General features: G+C 38.6%; 1 protein-coding gene across 1 annotated transcript in view; it reads left to right on the forward strand.

The window, feature by feature from the left end:
* The window catches only part of LOC140239674 (plexin-A2-like), a 127701-nt gene that overhangs the window by 46424 nt on the left and 62235 nt on the right, over nucleotides 1-19042 (forward strand). The window contains exons 3-5 of the mRNA XM_072319506.1: nucleotides 4549-5850; nucleotides 6282-6476; nucleotides 17958-18089. Coding sequence (XP_072175607.1) covers nucleotides 4603-5850; nucleotides 6282-6476; nucleotides 17958-18089 — 1575 coding nt within the window. The 5' untranslated portion in view covers nucleotides 4549-4602. The remainder of the gene's footprint in view (nucleotides 1-4548; nucleotides 5851-6281; nucleotides 6477-17957; nucleotides 18090-19042) is intronic.

Below are 19042 nucleotides of genomic sequence, written 5' to 3' on the forward strand. Positions count from 1 at the left end.
TCTTACTATTCTAATATTTTTTAAAACCTCTTGGGAACACTTATCATCAATGTCCTTGAATTCCCATGCTATGTAGTTGTTAGTGTAAGTATTAAACTGCAGTGCTATTTGATAGGTATGCCCTGTGGATAAGAAATAGGTAATATATCTATAACCTCTCTGAACAAGACTGGAGTTGATTTATAGAACAGTGTGCATTACAGAAAACATTATTCGACTCAAAACTGTATCAGGAAATATGGTGAGTTTTGGATGTATTGGCTATTTGACATAGCAAAATAATTGACTCAATGGAGTAACTGCTTATTTCAATAGTACTGTAGATAATCTCACATAGTTGGGTTATCAAGATCGATAAATACATTTGTGCAAGTGCCCTTTGCATGTAACAGGCAACTACCCATTCATTTTGCTTGCCAAAGCAGGAATTTCAGATGTCTTGGGCTGGCAAGCATATGGTTGTGTAGCATCCTGTTAAAAGCCCAATTTGGTAAGGTGTACATATAGGATATACCCAGATATTATGGATTATGCTATCATCTTGTAACTACTCCTATTCTTTTTCACTATAAATTTGGGTATGGCTGCTTATAGGCCTAAATGCATTGTCCAATCATGCCAATCATAAACTCATGAGTTTACAAAACATAGCATATGATGTGACATTATGCAAGCAGGTTTCAATCTTCAGCTGATCTAATAAACTGAGAGGAAGATGTATTTTGCGAGATAGATAGCAGAGAGCCCATAAACCCCTGGGTCCTCGACCCCAACAGGGCGCAGAGAAATGCGTGGCAGGAAGCAATTGACTTTGACTTTGTTTACCTTGCACTTGGTGGCTGGTCCTTATCTGAGGAGAGGAAACCAAGCAGCTTCCTGATTACATAATTTACTGTGGCTGGAATTGGTTTCTATCATAACAATTACACCAAAGTATGCCATTGGAAAGCTGACAAGTTTTGAGAGTGTTTAGCTCGAGCAGAGAAAAGGGGGAGGGGTATTACGGGTAACATTAGTGGAATATCCAGCACTCTCCAAGTAATTAATTATTACACCTTGCTGCTTGTCCTCTTAGCTATATATCTTGTCAAGTGAGACACTTATCCAGTTACTTGGGACTTGCTGTTTGGTGGAATATAAAGTTGTGGACATGACTGCACAGGTAAGAACATAGTCTTTAGTGTGCAGGCTGCTTCTTCTCCTGCAGTATCACAGTTATTCTGTACATCGATCACCATGTGGACAGTATTTGAAGTCTTTATTGCAAACTCCTCACACGTTATTATTTGTGGCCTTTTCTTTTTGTGTGTGGGTGCTTAATGATGTATAATGTGCTTGAGGTATACCAGGTAAAATTTGCCAAGGGAATCATACAGAGTTTTGAAGTCTCTATGATTCTCTAGGACAGTCTTTGAAAAAGGTAATGGTCTTAATGCTCTGAAAAGAGAATGTAAAATCAGAAGGTTTAAGTGATTATATACTTCTTTCTCATCTCATCAATGTGGAAGGCCTACTAGATTGCGAATTTAACCAGTTGGATAAATTGTCTCACAAGTCCAAATGCAAAAATATATATAGCTTATTGTTGCAGGACAACACTACATTCTCAGTTACTTCAGAGTGTATTACAACAATAAATGGTATAAGAATGACTATGTTGTATGGAAGTAACTGGATACGAAACAGAAACATCTTTACTAGCGTATTTGCATATTCATGGATATTGGACATAGAAATACAATCTGAGAAAAGTGTCCTGGGCAGTCTTGAAGTGAGACTATGCAGAGGATGTCAGCGAAACTGTCTGCCATGTAATTCATTGACTCACGAGCCAATTAAACAAATCAAACATTTTGCTTTGTTCAGCCGAGCAGTTGGGCTGGGCAATTAGCAGAGGAGTGATCGATGACATTGGGGTGAAATATTGAGCGGATACTAGTGGTACATGTAGGTCAATGACCTTGAGTAGCCGCTATCAGTCAAATAGACTAATTTCGTTCATCATGGGAGAGAGTAGAGAGCAAGGACCTGGCCGGAATAGTTTTGATTTGACCAGGTTCCCAGGAGATACCAAAACCTCCACAGAATTTGAACAAAATCCACAAGGGTATAATGGGGAAGACAGTGGTTATGTATGCTGGCAAAAGGCAGATCTAGTGCTACTCTTTCTTATTTCATTTTGGGCAATTAGTTCTCTAGTGCTTTTCCTGTGCTCTATTTATTTGAAATCAAGAACAGACTGATAAAAAACACACTTAAAAGGCATTATGTAATTTGCAGAACTGGATTTTTTTTTTTTTTTTTTTTTTTTTTTTGTCATACAGGCAGTCTGAAAGCACTGCTGTATATGGTTGATATTCATCAGCCACTTTCAAACTCTCTGTTGAAATTTATTGTGATTTTAACCCACTGAAGACTAGTCCGAGTATTCTCAGGTTGGATACATGGGATATGCATGTTATAGACAAATCAGTCCGTCTACAACGGTTTAAAGGGATCGTATAGTTTTGGTTGAGACCTAATTTCAGGTTTCTAACATTTTTTGGTGAGATAGTGAGAAACCTCTTATGAAATATGAAAGAGCATGTAATTCTATGAGGAATTCAACGTTTATTTGATAAAAATTGGTTTTGAAATGGCTGAGATATCCAAAAAGAGCGACTTTGATAAAGTGTGGGACCCACACTTTATTACGATCGCTTTGTTTTACTTTGTTTTTGTATGTTTCAGTCATTCCAAACCCGAATTTCATCAAATAAACTTTAAATTCCTCTTAAAATGGTATGTTCTGTACTACATAATAAGTGTTTTCTTGGTATCTTGCAAAAAGTTAAAAGCTCATTTCTCATCTCCACCAATACTGTACCATCCCTTAAAGATTCTGGAGGAGGAGGAGGAGGGCCAAAAAAAAAATGTTCAAAGGAAACTGATATATTCTTCGGTCTGAATTGCGGTGAGGGTGATGAATCGAGAGTCAACATGAGGGCTGCTAGTGTAGTGTGTTCAAGAAATGCAAACTTGCTGCAAGTGTCATATTTGGCCCCAAGGTCATATGCTGTCCCTCTATACATTCCAAGAATAAACATCTCTACAATTTTAGGGGTTTTATTTGGAAAGGGGTGGAAACCAGGCAAGGTGAGGAATTATTTTGAGGAGAAGTGTTAAGTCTACTGGTTAGTGCGTAAAAGGGAAGGAGGTAAGTTAATGCAATTACGGCCAATTATGACTTTTTTTTTTTCTTACTGTTTGGGTCTGGCAATCAGGCATAACCAGAGACCCTGAAGACATCGCGGAAGGCTGAATACTTGTACACTATATCCTGATGAGTCAAGACAATGATGGCTCTTAAAGGGGAAGGCTAGTAACTGATCAGTGGGAATCAGTGGAAATGCTGGGAGATGATTGTTCCAATCCTTATGGGATTCATTCAAGAGTTCATTGTATATCTATTGTTGTGTGAAAATGATTTGCTTCAGAATGGTCTCATATTCAAGTAATGTGCAGTTTAATGCTTCCAGGTTAGCGTCCCTGGTCAGTGACGGAGCATTAATCTGCACATTACTTGAATATGAGACCATTCTGAAGCAAATCATTTTCACACAATAGATATACAATGAACTCTTGAATGAATCCCATAAGGATTGGAACAATCATCTCCCAGCATTTCCACTGATTCCCACTGATCAGTTACTAGCCTTCCCCTTTAAGGCCCACTGGACAAGAAGAAAATCTTAAAAAAGAAAGAAATGGCTTGATTTTGCAGTGAATACTTACCTGTGAAGACCTTGCACTATCGTGATTTTTTTTTTCACTCATCTTCCATCATTCATCCTTTTATATCATCATCAAAGATAAGCAAAGTTACAAGTTTATGTGAAAGACAGTTTTAAAGTGAAGGATGAAACCACTCCCGAATGACTGTATTTTGTGAGTGATGTCAATGTTATTAATCTTTGATCAGATGATGCACCGAAATTACTTACGGAACATATCAGTGAGTGAGATCCTTTTCAGTGCTCTACGAAGGGGAATATGATACATTGATGTTTAACCCGTTGAGGATGAGTCCTGAGTATACTCAGCCAAGTGTATATGGGAAATGGGTGTTGTAGTAAAATCGGCCCATCCTCAACGGCTTAAAGGACTAATGACATGTGGCATCAAAGTTAACTGTGAGCATAACGTTATTTCCTCTCTTTCCTTCCCTTTTATTGATTTGCGATTTTCTCACTGAAAAATTTGTAATAAACCTTGAACAATCACAACAGTGAAACAAGTACATGTGTATAGGTACAAATTTTGCTTAGTAATATGCTGAATGTACAGTAGAACTTTGAATGCCAGTACGCATAAATGAATGTTTATATGCTTCCACATGTAGATACCACAGCAGAGACTATGCTTTGCTTGTCTCTGATTGATTAATGTGTTCTAAATCACTGCTGAAATAGGACTACACAGAGGTTATTCCTCTATTTCGAACTTTTTTCCTTTTTATGTGCTCAAAGAGTTAATTTTGATATCCCCCGTTTGCTTTCACTCTCACAGGTCTCACATTCCAGAGGAGAGTTCTTTGTTAGACAACCCCACCTAACTGTCGAAATGGATCAACCGTTGGACTCCAGGGAAGGCATCCAAGTGAGGTGGAGGAGAAAAGGAGGAGAGGGTGGAGGACATTCCAAGAGACATATATGTAAGACAGTCATTCCAGTAATTAGGAGAACAATGCCATTGATACTTCTTCTCAGTCTGCTCTCTTCCTTGCTGAAGCCCATCTTGGCCTACCCACAGTTCAGTGAACAAACTGCGGGGCTCTCCCCGCAGAATATTGCAGTAGACTCTCAGTCAGGAGCAGTGTATGTTGGATCAATCAACAGAGTGTACAGACTGGACAGCAACCTGACCGTCGAGGCTGCAATGGTCACTGGACCCGTCCTGGACAGCCCAGAGTGCTATCCGGGCCAGATTGATTGTCTGACGAAGACGCTAACGGACAATGTCAACAAAGTGTTGATCGCTGATGACGATCGCCTCATAGTGTGTGGCACAATTTACCAGGGTGTTTGTGACATATTGTCAGCAGATACGCTTAGAATCCTGTACAATTCGTCAACTACTGAAATTTCGGTGAACACTGAGTACGGCACAACTGTTGCTTTTGTTGGGGATGGCCCAAGTAACATGAAGACACTCTATGTGGGATCCTCCACTTCTCAGTGGTTGAGAGGGTTCCCATGGACTGTGTCCAGCCGGCAGCTTCCGTCTGACCTCTCAAGTCCTGACCTCTTCAGGGTGTACAATGGACAACAGGTAACAGCAACCAATCCATCTCAGATAGCTATTCCTCCAGAGACCATCAGGAGGTCGCCACCGTCGCAGATCTTCAACATCAGCTATGTCGCAGGGTTTGCTGCCGATGGTTTCAGCTACTTTGTGGCCATCCAGCCACAGATCTTTGACAGCCCAAGCGAATACTTCACCAAGATTGCGCGCGTCTGTCAGCAGGATGACCACTTCTACTCTTACATTGAGCTCCCCCTGCAGTGCAGTGTTCAGAGTGGAAGTACCGTGACTGTCTACAATCTGGCACAGTCTGCGTACCTGGGCACCGTGGGATCTGACTTGGGTTCCTCGACGTTGCAGCCGGGCACAGATGTCCTCTTTGTGCTGTTTGCAAAGTCAGACGGCATGACGGACATCCCTGATGCTGAATCGGCAGTGTGCATGTACCCACTGTCGGCTATTGACACCGAATACTGGAGGAGACGGCTTGGATGTGCTAACAGGGAGACTCACAGGACTGACATAGACTGGTCAGGTTCGACGGAGTGCCGCACATCAGCTGACATGGTGAGTCGGCGATTGATGCCTTTTGTACACTTTTCATTCCTTGCTGCTGGAGAGATGAAATGTTTCATTGGAAGTCTTGCCTTGTTATACCATAGTCTTGTGATATCCATTAGAAAGAATGTCCACAAAATGGATGCGTATCCATCCAATCACACGTTGAGATTACCTTGGTATATATTGAGGAGAGTGAAAGGATTTTCAAGATCATTCATCGAAAGTGGCTTTGACGTTTTGGGTGTCTGTTTCATGCTGATTTATGTTATTTCCATTTTCATTGTTGTCAATGATTACATTTTATTCATTTTGGCATGGGAGATTTTGTAGTACTCTCTGAGTTCATCCAACTCTACTGAGAATCCTTTAATAGCACATTATGTATGATGGGCTTCATGTCGTTTGTTCTCTATTTATTCTCTTGTCACCCCTGCCAGAAATCATTGATCAATAGGACCGGTCCTGGGTACTGCCACTTGGATGACAGCATCCATCCCTTGGGGGGCCAGAACCACCCCATAGAGGCCAGGGCCATCTACACACATTCATCCTCGCTGACCTCCGTGGCTGCCACTGTCCATCGCAGTGAGACAGTCATCTTCCTAGGAGACCAAGACGGGAACCTAAAAAAGGTGAGCTGCTATAATTGCATTGGGGCGATGTCGCCTGACGCCTATCCAACTGGTTCATTGCTCGCCTCCTGTGGTCTGCTCCGTGACCACCGCACTTTGCCTCCAAGGAAGGCACATGATTGCTTCACTGCATCTTTTGTTTTGCTGTTGGGTGCATACAATGAGATCAGTATAACTATGACAATCATATCATGTGGAACATAAGTGGTGGAATGAGCAGTATATATGGACTACCAGTGATGGGTGTCTTTGAAGACTGTTCATTTATGTATGTAGCTCCTGAATGGATGGATATCATTCCTTGATAGTTATGCAGCACTTAGAATATTGCACAGACCAGTCTTTTTTTTTTCTTTTGGTCCTTACGGCAATTAGATGTGATTAATCATCACTTTCAACATTGCAAGAAGAGATTGAATGCTCGAACTGTTTATGTTGAATAATCTCAGAATTTACAGTTACCCATGGTGTGTTTCGCTAAAAATAGGAAAGTCTGGGTTTGGTTTGACCTAATCTGTGAATTTAGTAGTTTATAAATTATTGTGAAGATCACCCGACCATGTCAGAAAGACATATACGCGTATCATCCATGAATGTGACTTACGGAATTGGTGAGATCTCTACTGATTCAAAGAAACAGTTTCCGTTTGTGTAAATCACATACTGAGAAGAAATCTGAGATATTAAAGGGAAACATTGAGGAAATGTGAAGCATAAGGAGACTTCGTATCAATCACTGCATGAAATCATTTAGATGGCCCACGGATATCTGTAGCTTGCACGTACTACCAATGTTAACGATTGAAGATAGTAGTAGGTGCAGATGTGTGTTCATCAATGTGTGAAACAGATTTAGGTTGCCATCCACGTAAGCATGAATGAACTTCAGTTGAACTTTGTTCAGACGGATATTGGGACATCTCCCACCAAGAAAATAAAAAGTAGACACCCCCCCCCCCCAAAAAAAAAAATAAAAATAAAAAAAAGAATGTAGTCAACATTGTTTTTAGATTATGATAAACATTTGTAAACCACAAGCTTCATTCCATGACTGATTATCACAAGGTGCACATTCATACCCGGAATCTTTTTCTTTCATGAATTTTAAGAAACACACACACACACACAAAAAAAAAAATAACCACACCAAAAAAAAAAAAAAAAAAAAAAAAAAAAAAAACAGGGCACAAGCGATACATGGTAAGTATTAATTTACAGGAAGCAAAACCACTAGTGTGTACTTTTGATGACCATGCACAGCAACAAGTATATAGATTATTTTTTTCCCTATTTTTTTATTTTTTATTTTTTATTTTTTATTTTTTGGGGGGTGTATTAACATTATTGTTTTGCACAGCGTGAACATCCTTTTTCCGCAACAATATTTGGTGGTTGGATGGGGGTGGGGGAGGGGAGAAGGATGGGAGCGGTCAAGTTTGGGGCTGTATATGCCTTTACCACAACAAGGAGATATCCTACCTTACAGGAAATTGAATTCTCTTTCCATGAATAGTCTAGGGAGTATTGTTTAGGAAAGTTAGAAGGGAGAGGGATACGGGTCGAAGAGTGTGGAAGAAATGCACCTGGCTGCATGTATTGCTTGTGGCTATCCTCAGAGAGAAAGAAAGGGAGAGAAAAAAACAACAATGTTAATCTGCTATCTGAGATGGATAGATAGTTTATGTAGCTTGTCAATAGGTCCCTGGGTAATCATTAGAGAGTTGGAACATGGAAACATTGATAGCTAAATTTGGCAATTGCCTCGACTGATGAGTAGTGATTTGCGCTCAAGAATAAATGACTATGGATGCAGACAGATACGATTGAAGATCGTCTGATGCATTAGTAGATATGATATATGTATGATGATAGACTAATAGGTGGAATGATAATCCTACAGAAAAGATGATTTAGAAAGACTGTGCAGAAGCTAAGTATATAGTGAGAGAAATATATTCATATATGATGCAGAAAAAAACATATATGACATCTTTTGGGAGATGATAAATGGGTAGATAATTAAATCTAAAATCATTTGTCAAAGAGTATATAGAAAATGGGATAAAGAAAAGGAAGGAAATTGCCAGTTGGGTTAAAAAAAAAACCCAGAAAATGCATACTTCCCACTTTTATTTCAGCCTTCAGACCACATAATAAACAGGAAGTTACCACCTATCCTAATCACTGTTGTTTGTATTCAAGGTTCCATCCCCTTTCAACTATATAAGGAAAGGAAACCACATAATTTTATATACTAATTGTTAATTTCCATCTCTGTTGTAAGTGTATACAAGATGTTTGATCCGTTAAAGACAAAGCTTCTGACTCCAAAGGAAAGAGATTTCTCAGGCGTAATTGAGTTGAAAGAATTCTATTTTGCACATACTGTGTGGGCTGAGACCTCATTTTAAGAGAAATCATAAAATGCATAGATTTATTGTACAACTTATACCAGAGTTGTTGCTTTGTTTAATGTGTAGTAATGTACATGCATAAACTGTATACATGCTATTCCAATAATTGCAGCACAAAACCCTCTAGATTATGTGAATAATGACTTCAAATGCATGCATCAGGTTGTAATACTGCAAATGAATGAATAAGACCCAAGATGGTGTAAAACAAAGAAAAGCTAGCAAACACCAAATCTCGGGTCCAATGGAAGGATTATGTTTCCATACAATGTTAGACATGAAGCAAGAAATAATCATTATCTTTAAGCATTACAGGTTGACTGATGAATGGGATTTGGAAGTCTAGATGGGATATGAGGCCACATAGGGGTATGACAGTGGATAAAAAGACTCAAGCTATCATACCTGTCTCAGGAACATCTGTCCCAGAGTTCACCTGTTTGCTGGGGGATACCACAACAACCACAATTTTTTTAGTATCTTTTTTTTTTTTTTTTTGGGGGGGGGGGGGGAATGGTTGGGTTGTGGTTATGAATGCAGTCAGAACCACTGGTTCTCAATCTATGTTTTGGATTATGGCTTTCTTTTTTACCCCCCCCCCCCCCCAGCATCCAGTAATCTGTACCTTTTAATGTGATGTTCACATCTATGCCACAGGAAAGATTTGTCATCTTTGCATGCTGAAGGTGTCGTACCTTCCACTTTCAGTTATTTGCTTTTTTTCTTGAAATAACCTTTGGAGCCTGTAACATAAAAAACACTTTAAGCCTCAAGGTGGTAAAGATTTTATGGCAGAAATCATTGATGCCTCTCCACAAAGTCCCAAGCATTTGCTGGTTAAAGGGTATGATTTTGATGGGGATACAAAAAAGCATGTAGTCTGAAAGTAAGACTATACTTGCACCATTGATGTAAAGTTTGCATCAACTGGGAAGGCAGTAGAAACCAAGAAAAACAACAGCATCCATAACTCCCCATGCTCCCTATCAGTGAATGGTAAAGGTTGTGTTTACACCTGTCTGGTCCCTTTGAAATTTAGAGGGTTTTTTTTTTTTTTTTTGCTGATAATTCACCAATTTTGCATTGTTAGGAGCTCAAGCAAGAAGACATATTGTAGTCATGTTGGCTCTAAATAAGGCGAAGAATTTATTTTTGTGAGTATATTGATTTTCTCAAAATAGCAGCAAATTTTTTTTGACTGAATGATCTGGAATGTGACATTGATGATAATGCATGCGTGAGCGAATTTCAACAAGCTAGTCATACAAGGTTTCTATGCTGTATGTACAAAGCCAGTGGAGATAAATACCTATTGTTTAGTAGCTATAATGCCATTGAAGGGTAACAAACAGAAAATGTTAGGAATAATATTTTGAAGTACCTTGAACATGTTAAAACATTTCTTGTCACATATGTCACAGCAAGCCAACAAAAGCCTTCCTTTTAGTCTACATTTAAAATGTCTAGCTGCATGCATTCTGCATGAGTTTACTCTCAGAGTTGGCACAAACAGGTTAAAGAGAAAATTTGTGTGTATGGGCAAGGGAGACAAAAAAAAAGTGGCCGTTTTAGACAGGTGGCCGCTGTTGATAGACAGGTTCTTTAACATACTTTTTCTCTTGGAGAGACTTGTTAACACTGGTCATATATGGCAGGTGGCTGCTATAGACAGGTGGTTGCTAAGACAGGTTTGACTGTACTGGGCCTTTTCACTTTGGCCTCACACCCCCCCCCCCCCCCCCCACACACACACACACACCCCGGAAATGAAATGTTTAGACATGCACAGTTTGGAGATTGAAAAATATGGTTTGCTCACAACCAATTGATTTTTAGCTGATGTGTGAACAATGATGAATAAGATTGTTTGTGTTTTTCTTTGTTTGTTTGTTTGTTTGTTTGTTTTGCATGGCGATCCATAAACTGATAATTCTCATGCGTGACTGGGCTTCTTTGGAGATAGCATTTTGTAAACTTAGCCAAGGTTGTTGGATGACATACCATGGGAATAGTTGTAACTCCTTTTTGTGTGTGAACCCAAACTGCTTTCCCTTCATTCTCACAAGATTTTCAGTTCCTCCATAATTCTAAATAAAGATGAATCAACAACATGACACAGATGTTTGTGAATTTTTTTTTTAATTCTCAGCTTATGAAGTTGAACTACCTATATACAAAGGCAAGAAAAAGTTACATTAAAAAAAAGTATAGCAAGCAATGAGGAGCTATTCACAACAGATAACTTAGTCAGTGGCTATTATGAACAGCCCAGTGGGAGGATTTGCTCGATAAAAGACAGACATTCAATTTGTCATTTCTTCCTTAGTATTTGTCCAATTTTGCAAGGATATTTATTGCTCTGCTGCTTTACGATGCCTGCTTTCAGACAAAACAACTTCCTCTTATTTAAAAAAAAAAGGAACTCAACCTTGCAGTATTTTAAAAGTCATTACAGCAAAGTCGAATAAACAAAAACAAGCAAATACTGAGATGTGTGGAAAGAGAAGGCAGCTTTCATTTTATTTGTCATATATCTCTGTGCCTGAGTGTGATAGACGCTGCCAATCAAATCGCAAACACTCTCCAACTTCAGGACCACTATTTACAAAAATATTTGTCATATCTGTCAGTGACTGATTCCTTCTTGGGGTATATTTGTCATTTTGCGATCATCCGCACATTCTTCATCACCGTGGTAACACAAACACGTGTCCTTCCCCCTGACATCTTCTGCCTGGTCTCACGGTGGCTGTACCACGACGCCCCCACCCACAGGGCCACAAGTCACAATATTGACTCTACCAATTGGAGAAGCCTTACAGGTCTTTCCTCCAATTATAAACCTCTTTTTTTTTTTCTCTCCCATCTCTGGCATTGGGCCTGCAGTCAATCATATCTTTGCCCCTTTTTCTTGGAATGTTTTCTCCACACAAAAATAAAATCATCCTGACATTACTGTTTACCTATGTAGTCATGAGGCATGTCAGAATATTTTTTTTTTTGGCTCTTTAAAAAAAAAAACCTGAATTATGAGAACAATTCAAACAGCAAAAGAATGCTCAGGCATTTTCACATATTATGTAAACTGAATGTAAAGATAGACGGGATTATGCTGTAGATCCCCTTTTTTCAAAAAAAAAAACATATCCAATACAGGTGGTCCCTATTAAAGTTGTTGTTGAACTTTTCCCTTCTTCCAGACATGGAATAATGTGTTGATGTGGCTTCATACCCCTCAAAGATGCCAGCAATATTTTGCCGTAGCAAAATAGTGTGTTTTGTTTTCAGTAAATTGATGGACATACCCTACCAGTTGTGCATATATGGTGACGCTATGAATGTGATATAGAAACTAATGTGGTGTAATAATTCATTGACAGTGAATTAACATTTATTTGTGCTGAGTTCATACTTTGGGTTGTGTCGGCTTGTATTTGAGTAATATTTGTCACGTAGTGTACCAGTCTGGCCTTGAAATGTTTGTATTTCACCAGAATCTCTCTTTATTACTCTCATGTGATACTGACTATTTTTCATGATTGTGAAACTGAAAGAACAAAACCTAGTGTTAGGCTTTGTAATTTGGAAGTGCATGTCACTCCAGGTTCTGAATTTAAAGAGTGCTTTGACACATACTCAGTGTGAGAAATTTTAAACATGACTGTAGTGACACATTACTAGAATCATGATTCAAGTTATGCATTTTTGCCATGTGAATACAAGTTGGAATCATGGAGGATGATTGAATTGTATTTCCAATCGTGTTTCAAATGGCAGTCCGGAAGTGTTTTCCAATCAAGATTCGCCAGAATTATGGAACGATACAGTCTTGTGAACGGATTGACCTCCAAATCATGTATTTGGGGTAGGAGCTTATGATGACTTTTTCTGCTGAAAAACTATGCTCCTCAAATGCTCACATTGCAATCAAAGAGCATGCTACTTACTGCTCAAGAGTTATTGATGGGAATTCCGAAAGAAGCCACACCACCAATCCTTGTTCTAAAATTCAAGAAGAAATGGAAATTCTATTCGTAATTACAATCGTAATTGTAATTCAGCATTGCAGTTACATTTCTCAACCGGTGCGAAAACAGTCTGAAATGAAAATACCACAATCAGACAGACAGAATAGTGAAGTTCTATTGAAATGTGTAGCTAGAAATTACAGAATGTTGGAGAAATAACAAAAGGAAGTTACAGAATCTATATATTTTACATGTTTCCACAAATATATAGTGATCATGGTCTCTGCCATATATGAAATCAGGCTGAGGTGATGATGTCATCAAACTTACATAAGTCTTTCATCAGTTTGTGTACAAAAATATGGAAATAATAGATCAATGATTTAGCGAATACAAAACAGGTTATTTGCAATTAAACATACTTTCATGTATATGCTTATTAATATGATTATTTTGATTTATAGATATATTTAGTAATCAATTATGTTTTAATGTATATTCTAATGTAGATAGGTGAAGGATCCTTATTTACATATACACCTGTTTATATATTTTTTATTCATTAATTTTACCAATTTATTTTTATGTCAGAAGAAAACAGTAGAATCTAGAGAAGATGCAGATGTGTAGGTCAGTGGGAAACTTGAAAGGTCATGACGCAATGATAGCCTCATTAAATGGGTGTGCTCCTAATATCTCTAATTTGTGAAAACATATGCCACTTTAAAATTCCATTTCTCCATCTTCATGAGTACAAACTTGATGACACCTCCTTCATTCAGTTAACTGCATCTACTGTATTAATGTCAACTTGAATATGGTGTTGAATATGACTTATATAGCTAGCTTTCTCCCACTCATAGGCCAAACATCAGTAAAAGGGGTTCAAAAAGTGTTGGATGTAAGAAGTGTCCCAGGCAGTAGCTACCTGTTGACTATAAACCACAGGGGACTGTTTCAAATACTTCTCCACACCTCTCGTCCCCCCGTGATACCCCTTCTGCTTCCACTTTGACCCCATCTCGCTCCGCCTTTTGCCTTTGGAGGGGGGCTACCCAGCTCTCCAGCACTCCTCTCCCACGGAGTATTTGTTGGACGGTGACCCTTGTTTTCTGTCAAGATGTCTGACAGGTGACATGGCTGCCTTTCTTAGCATGAGTCAACATTTCTAATTCAATTTAAGTCACTGTGAGCAAAAGTGAATCTATTCAATGCAAAGTTGAACTCCTAAGATCATCACCATGTTCATACGATACGATTCAATAATTTTCAAAAATTTTATTCTTCACAGGGATGATTGAAACTGCACGTAGAGCTCTTCTTTTCTTTCTTATCCCAGTGAATGTGTGTAGTCAAGAACAGAATACACAACACAAGGGTAACTACAACACTTGTATCATATGTTCGAGACATGTGATATGCCCAGATGAGGTCTATAATGTATTCCCGGCAAGTATCAGTGCATGCATCATTAGACCATTTGCGCGGTCTTGAGAATACAATGTCAATCTGAAAAATTGCATCGCATTAATGTTAAATCAGCTGCAGGCATCAGGAAAGACTGTTACCACGGTTATCCATCTCTGATGACAGCACCAAATCATCAGCATTTTTATGACAAAGTATTCAGGCTTCTTCTTTGCTCCAGTAGTTAAAATGAATAAGTAAAATTGAAAAGAATCAAACTTTATTTCCACTCTGAAAATAGTTTTTGAGTAAGAACTTGACACATGTTGGTTTCTTGACAGTTATCACCTACTAATGAGAACATATTTGAATTAGGATCATACTTGAAAAATGAAAAGAAAGGGGGGGGGGAATAATGCCTTTTTCATTAGCGTCTGGTAAGACGCTATGTTCGATACATCTTCTACCACCTGCCAAGATTAATTCTGAAGCAGGCAAAGCTCTCGACAGATACCCGAGTGAGTGATTCCCAAATTTGGTCCTCAAGAAGAAGAGTGTTCATGAATATTTACACTGCTGTCTCCGTTGTGGGGAAATGTTAGGGGATGCTGGTTTGATGTATTTCACACAGGAAGAGTGCCTGTGGCAAGTCCATTAAATTACCTATTTACTCCTGATGCGATGATGTTTGAGATTGGCGACACGAATGGAATTTTTCACGAGTACAAACTTGCATTTCACTTGTGTATCCTGTTGTTCAGAAGGAAAAACAAAAGTGAAATGTGAGTGTGTTTGTTTTTAATATGACATTGTGGTAAGCATTGGGTGTGACTCATGTGATGTGTTTGTTTGCGATATGATCAAATAAATCCAAGCTGATGGAGTATCAAGGAAACGAAGTTACGTCCTAAATATGTTTGGATTGACAAGAAATATCCCAAATGAGACATGTTGTGATTTCATGCCCTGAAAACTTGACGGCCAGACTGTTCGTTTTGTTGAGAAATGTTGACCTCAAACTTTTGGGCAGTAGCCTTTAAATTTGTAACAATCGTGATGAAGATCTTTCATCATCACTCGATTCTAATGATGTGGAACAGTTTGTTATAGTGTGCTACAAATCATATAAATGTAACCTGTATTCATTATTTCACTACAATTTTATAAAGTATTATAGTTTATTCATAAGCCAATGTACCTGTGAAAATTCCACAATTCTGCATCTCCTCAGTGTCTCTGAACAATTTTTCAAACATCAATTAGTAATAGGTATACTTACAGAGAATTTATTTAGTCATATATTTGGACTAGCATACACATCCTGTTTTGGTCTCTGCCACTTTAAATATTTGTTGTCTGCCTAAATTTTTGCTTCATTAGGTGGCTCCTTCTTAGATCCTAATTATCTCTTATAGCTTATTTGGCTGCCAGACAGTGTCAACATAGTTTGCGATATCTTGCATAATGTTGGTGCTTTGGATATTTGAGCTACCTACGTCCCCAAGAGTTCAGACTGGAATCAGAGCTTTTCATCAGGGAAGTAGAGGGTGGGGTGGGCTGGGATGGAAGGAAATCCAAATAATGCCGAACGGAAATAATGCAATGATAAGCCATTCATTGCATTGGCTTAGCGAGTGACCCCATGAACTGAACTTGAATAATAGACATTGTCTATGATCTGCCTGTTTGATGCCTGTTTTCGTCACATCCCACCCTGTAGCACTGATAAGATTTTCTAAGGGGATTGTTACTTGTTGTATCTTTCAGTGAACATGAAGTGGCAGGGAGGCCTTGATCTGGGCAACCAACAATGAAAAGGCTGTAATGACTGTTTCGGCAGTTGTTTTATTTATTTGCTTCTTTCTAATGCACATCTTCCTGACATGGTTATGACTGTAATCAGTGTATCATTTCTACCCCCCCCCCCAACTTGAAATTGCATTCAGATATTGCCTTTGCATATTTCCAAGTTTGAACTAAATTCAGGGTTCTTTTTCATCTTGATTTCGTTTTTTATGAAAAAAAAATCTTTTCTTCTGAATTGGAGAGGTTTCATCAAGATTCCTGTCGTCTCTGATCATACACCAAAAATAATCTTTATTTCCATAGTGAGTGAGTTCTCATGTAAGATGCAGTGTGAGAATTTCTGCAGGACCTCACTTGAGTTTGCACTTGGGAGCAAAGCAGTTTTTGAACAGGTTATTACTGAGCTGTTATCTAATGAATGAATAGCAAATTTCCCATTCACTGGCGCTGTTCTACGTGATTAGGTAGCTGATAATCCATGGTCATGGTCTGTGGTCCGCTCTGGATGATTTGAAATTCCTGCTTTTGTTCTCTCGAGATGATTATCTGAAAGTTATCTGTATCATCTTCGCACCTCTGTCGTTTTGAAGCTGTTATTGACACATAGCTGTAGTATCATCTTTTTGCAAATAAGCTTCTCACCTTGCTTGATTGAGTAAAGACTAGTCTTTCACCTCCAGACACTGTGTTTGTCCTCAGCGCCCATATTTTCATCTCTACGTCATTAGTTCACATGAATATATACTATATATGGCCTGTATTTGATTTTTTTTTTTTTTGTAAATTGGGAATTACAATTTCGCGAGAGGTTCAGTTAGTGATTGTAAAGTATAGTAATGTCTGCAGAAATGCACGTCACATTCATGTCGGGATCAGAGTTGATATTTTAATGTGTTTTTAAATTTGCGAATAGCACCCGACTCACAAAATTTACGAAAATAAAAACTTCACAAAATATTTGGCATTGTACAGTACATTGTCTCAAGGAATCTAAATGAAAATCTATCACCATGTTCTGTAGTACTCTAAGTGAAAATATGTAAAGGTATCTAAGAATGTAAGTAAATAAGATGAATTTCATTCATGTATTGTCATATGAATGTCATTGATTATCACAATGACATCCAGGTTTTTTTCAAGCTTTAAATACTGGAGGTAATTTTGTCTGTATGAGAACCCTATTTAAGGCAAACTTACGATCAGGATTTTGATATTTTTGCTTACAAGTAACTTTTGTGGTGGTGTTGGTGGTGGTGAGCAGCATATGTCTGCCAGAAAATTATTAAAGGCCTGTTGATATCAGACATAACAGTGGAAAGCCATCAATGTTAGCTGTATTGTGGTAGTCAACTATTCAAACTTGGATATACATGTACGTCATTATGCACCAAAAGGGGAATGATCTCAATTTTTAGCATATGAATATTGGATGGGAGTACTGAGCTGATGCAGTCAAGAAATTTGTGTGTAGACTGCAATGCTGGAGAAAACCAAACACAAATCTTCAATCTTTTCTGTTTAAGAAGCAGAATGCAATGAGTAGGCTGACTCTTTCTCAAGTTGGCAACTTGGGTCATTTTGCTTCTGAACAAGCTGACTTTGTTTATATACAAAGCAAGTGTACACCACAAAAGTCACATTGAACATCGAGGTATCCACACTCTCAATTACTACTTAAAACTGTAACCTATTAACCTTCTGTTTAATAAGTCTTTGAATAAGCAGTTATTGTGGTTGTTGGCGAAAACCTCAACCTTGAAATCAATACTGTAGAAATGTTTTATGATTGCAAATGCATCTCATTTTAGTAGATATATTTTTGACATGATCTTGACTTGTAAAGTCTGATGATGATGATGCAACCCTATTCTGCTTTGCCTTTCCAGCTTCGTCTCAAAGATGCAGCCACTGCGGAGCTTTACGAGGAGATGGAGATCGACAGTGACGGGGGCATGGTGAGGAACGGGATGGTCCTCACCCCAGACCAGGACCACCTCTACGTGATGACAGAAACCAAGGTACGTCCTGTGCAAAAAGGATGTTGGATGTGTCCCTTTAAAGGTCACAGCCCTCTTTGTTTGTTTGTCTGTCTGTCTGTTTTGTTTCCTTTCAAGTCTGCACATTTCCCACAGGTGTGTTGTGGAAGTGACAGTGAACAAATTGTATGTCAAGTTGAATTCTGTGATACTTGAACAGCAGCAGCAAAATGACTCCACTCCTTTGCCAGTCCTTGTCTTCGGTGGAAGATGTACATGTATAATTTCTAGAGCAATTGGGTGTTCTGGTTTGAAACACTGTGTTGTGGAAAACATGGACTATCATTTTGAGCGGCAGAGAGTCAATTTCTGTTTGAGGCTTCCCCAATGCTCTGCTTTGCAACTTCCTTCCCTGATGAAGGGGATCTTGACTGGAATGAAAGTTGTTCTTACGATGACAGAATACTGTCTGGGACGATAGCTGAAACTCTAATATCGAATTACAGAGAAATGCCAAAAGTATCATCAAGTGTTTGAGGATGACATATAGATAGGGAAATAGTAAAGAGGAAAAACAAAGAGTGTGTTTGCTATGAACTATGAAGGGGCAATGAGACGGAAAAAATTGTGCTGCGCAGAACATTGAGATATACTTAACATCTCAGACGTTGTGCATGGTATAGTGGCAATGCGATAAAGAGGCCACAAGCTTTTAGTTAATGGGATGACGGATCAATACGTAACCCTAACAAAAAAATTCCACGGCCGGATTCTGTCTTGCAGTGTACTGAGTGTAATGTGGTCCTTAATAGAGAGAGAGAAAAAAAGAAAAGAGATGCATTATGTTAGATGGTGCATACCATCCTGCATGTAACTCAGTGAGGTCTGCAGCGATCTTTCGAGGCGTGCCTGTATTCGTTGCAAACGCTTGTTGATAAATCATGAATCAGCTAAAGAAATGCCTGTAGCACCTCTTCCACGACGATATGCGATTC

This window comes from Diadema setosum, chromosome 2 (assembly GCF_964275005.1).
Source record: "Diadema setosum chromosome 2, eeDiaSeto1, whole genome shotgun sequence".
Classification (NCBI taxonomy): Eukaryota; Metazoa; Echinodermata; class Echinoidea; order Diadematoida; family Diadematidae; genus Diadema; species Diadema setosum.